The 2,487-nt window shown below is 57.3% G+C and overlaps 1 protein-coding gene across 1 annotated transcript in view; it reads left to right on the top strand.

The window, feature by feature from the left end:
• CACNA1I (calcium channel, voltage-dependent, T type, alpha 1I subunit) overlaps positions 1–2,487 on the top strand; it is a 119,954-nt gene that overhangs the window by 47,688 nt on the left and 69,779 nt on the right. The window contains exon 4 of the mRNA XM_011964322.1: positions 1,690–1,787. Within this exon, the coding sequence (XP_011819712.1) occupies positions 1,690–1,787 (98 nt within the window). The remainder of the gene's footprint in view (positions 1–1,689; positions 1,788–2,487) is intronic.

The raw sequence follows: 2,487 nt of genomic DNA, 5'->3' as shown, positions 1-2,487 counted from the left end.
CCCCTGTTCCCTCCTCCTGCTCCTCCTCTGCCCCCCTCCTCTCTCCCTGCTCTCTGCCAGCTCCCCCTCTCTCCTTCCTCCCTCCCCCTCAGGTCCCCAAGGTCTCTGTCTCTAGCTCTAGGTCTCTGTCTCCAGCTCTAGGTCTCTGTCACTTTTTTGGGTCACTCCCCCTCATCTGCGTTTGGGTTTGAGTAGGAGGGTGCATGTATGAGGATGTCCAAGAAGGGAGTGTGTGTGTGCAGGTGTGCAGTTGTGTGCGTATGTTTGTGTTTGTGTGGTTGTGTGCATGTGTGTGACTCTGTGTGTGTGTGTGCAAGTGTGTGGTTGTGGGCATGTGTGTGACTGTGGACGTGCATAACTGTGTGCGGGTATGTGGCTGTGTACGTGACTGTGGGTATGTGGTTGTATGCATGTGTGTGACTGTGTGGAGGTGTGTGACTGTGTGTGGGTGTGTGGTTGTGTGCGTGTGTGACTGTGTGGAGGTGTGTGGATGTGTGATTGTGTGCATGTGTGACTGTGGAGGTGTGTGTGCGGGTGTGTGATTGTGTGCGTGTGTGTGTGGTTGTGTGCATGTGTATGACTTTGTGTGCAGGTGTGTGACTGTGCGTGTGTGTGGTTGCATGTGTGTGACTCTGTGTGCAGGTGTGTGACCGTGCCGGTGTGTGGCTGTGTGCGTGTGTGTAACTGTGTGCAAGTGTGTGACCGTGTGTGTGTGTGTGTGTGTGTGCAGGTGTGTGCATGTGTGTGACTGGGTGTGTGGTTGTGTGCGTGTATGTGACTCTGTATGCAGGTGTGTGACCGTGCGTGTGTGCACACAGGTGTGGAGGTGTGTGTGCACACGCGCATGCAGGAGCCTGAGTCTGCGCTCCAGCGGGTGGGGGATGGATGATGGTGGCATTTCAGGCAACGGAGCTTTCACTCAATGACTCTTCAAGCAGCGGGAGGGGGTGGCGGCTTCACAACAGTCGGACAGGTTTGTGCAGCGTGTAGGAAAAGCCTTCATTTCCTACTGACAGTGGTGACATGGGTGGTGACAGGTGGAGCTGGCAGCAGCGCTGAAGTCCTGGGGTGGGAGGTGCTGGGGGAAGGGTCTGGTGATGGGGGCAGGGGGGTGATCCTGGGAATGCAGGCCAGACCCATCTCCCAGTGCCCCGCAACTGAGGTTTGCTGTGCTTCCACCATGAAGGGACCTCAGAGGTCTGCCTCTTGTGGGAGATCTGGGAAGACTTCCTGGAGGAGGCAAACTACTTCCAAAGAGCTGCAGGGCTGGTTGAGCATGCAAGGACTGTGGGGCGTGGAGCTGTTTGGTGCAGGAGATGTTCCTTCCGCTCTCAGAGGCTGCTCTGGAAACTGGGGCTGACATGGGCCACGGGCCAGGAGGATGGGCCTGAAGGGCAGGAGCCACCTGGCACAGTGCTAGGCACACAGCAGGGGCCCAACGTCTGTGCTCCCTTCATGCCCTGAGCCCCTGCCCACATCTGTCACCAGCGCCATTTACAGAGGAGGAGACAAGGGCCACAGAAGCAACCCCAGGCCACACGTTGGCCGGATGTAGCTGGAGATCCGACCGCTGTCTTTACTTGCCGTGTCCGGGCAGCTGTGTGCAGGTGGCTGGAGAATGCTGTGGCCCGGGCTCTGACCCCAGCTGGCCTCCAGCACCATCCCTCACTCTTTCCCCTTTCTCTGCAGGATGGTCGAGTACTCCCTGGACCTTCAGAACATCAACCTGTCAGCCATCCGCACTGTACGCGTCCTGAGGCCCCTCAAAGCCATCAACCGCGTGCCCAGTGAGTCAGCCCCGCTCTGTTCACACGTTCCTGGCTGATCCATCCCTGGCCAACCCATCCCTGGCCTGCCTAGGCTGTGCCCATCCCCCACCCTGCTTCATTCACTAGGAGAAGACTGACCAGGGCCTGGGTGGGTGCAGGGATCCTGCAGTGTCTGGACAGATGTGCCCTGCTCCCATGGAGCTCATGGACCTGAAGATACTGGCAGGTGGCCCCGATGCCTCTGAGTCCCAGGAGAGCCTGGAGAGCATGCTGGGGAGTCTGGCTTTTCAGGAACAAAGGGTTTATGGGGGAGTGGTCTTCATAGGATGTCAAGGCGAGCACCCGTAGGAAAAGAAGCTGCTTAGTTTGAAGGAGGACGTCATACAGCATTTCACTGGGGCAATGAAACCTGACTCCCTCACTTGTGCTGACTGACTTAGAACTTGAGCTCTGTCACTCACCCACCACAGATCCATGTACCTACTCACCCATATGCCTAGTCACCTGTTCATCCATCCACCTGTCCACCTATCCACCTGTCCATCCATCCATCCATCCACCCACCCACCCATCTGTCTACCCACCCATCTGTCCATCCATCTGTCCACCCATCCACATGTCTGTCCATCCATCCATCCATCCATCCACCCACCCATCTGTCCATCCATCTATCTGTCCACCCATCCACATGTCTATCCATCCATCCATCCATCCATCC

The sequence above is a fragment of the Colobus angolensis genome, unplaced genomic scaffold (genome assembly GCF_000951035.1).
Source record: "Colobus angolensis palliatus isolate OR3802 unplaced genomic scaffold, Cang.pa_1.0 Scaffold65, whole genome shotgun sequence".
Classification (NCBI taxonomy): Eukaryota; Metazoa; Chordata; class Mammalia; order Primates; family Cercopithecidae; genus Colobus; species Colobus angolensis.
The sequence above is the reverse complement of the archived record's forward strand: the minus strand, read 5'-3'. Positions and strand labels throughout refer to the sequence as shown.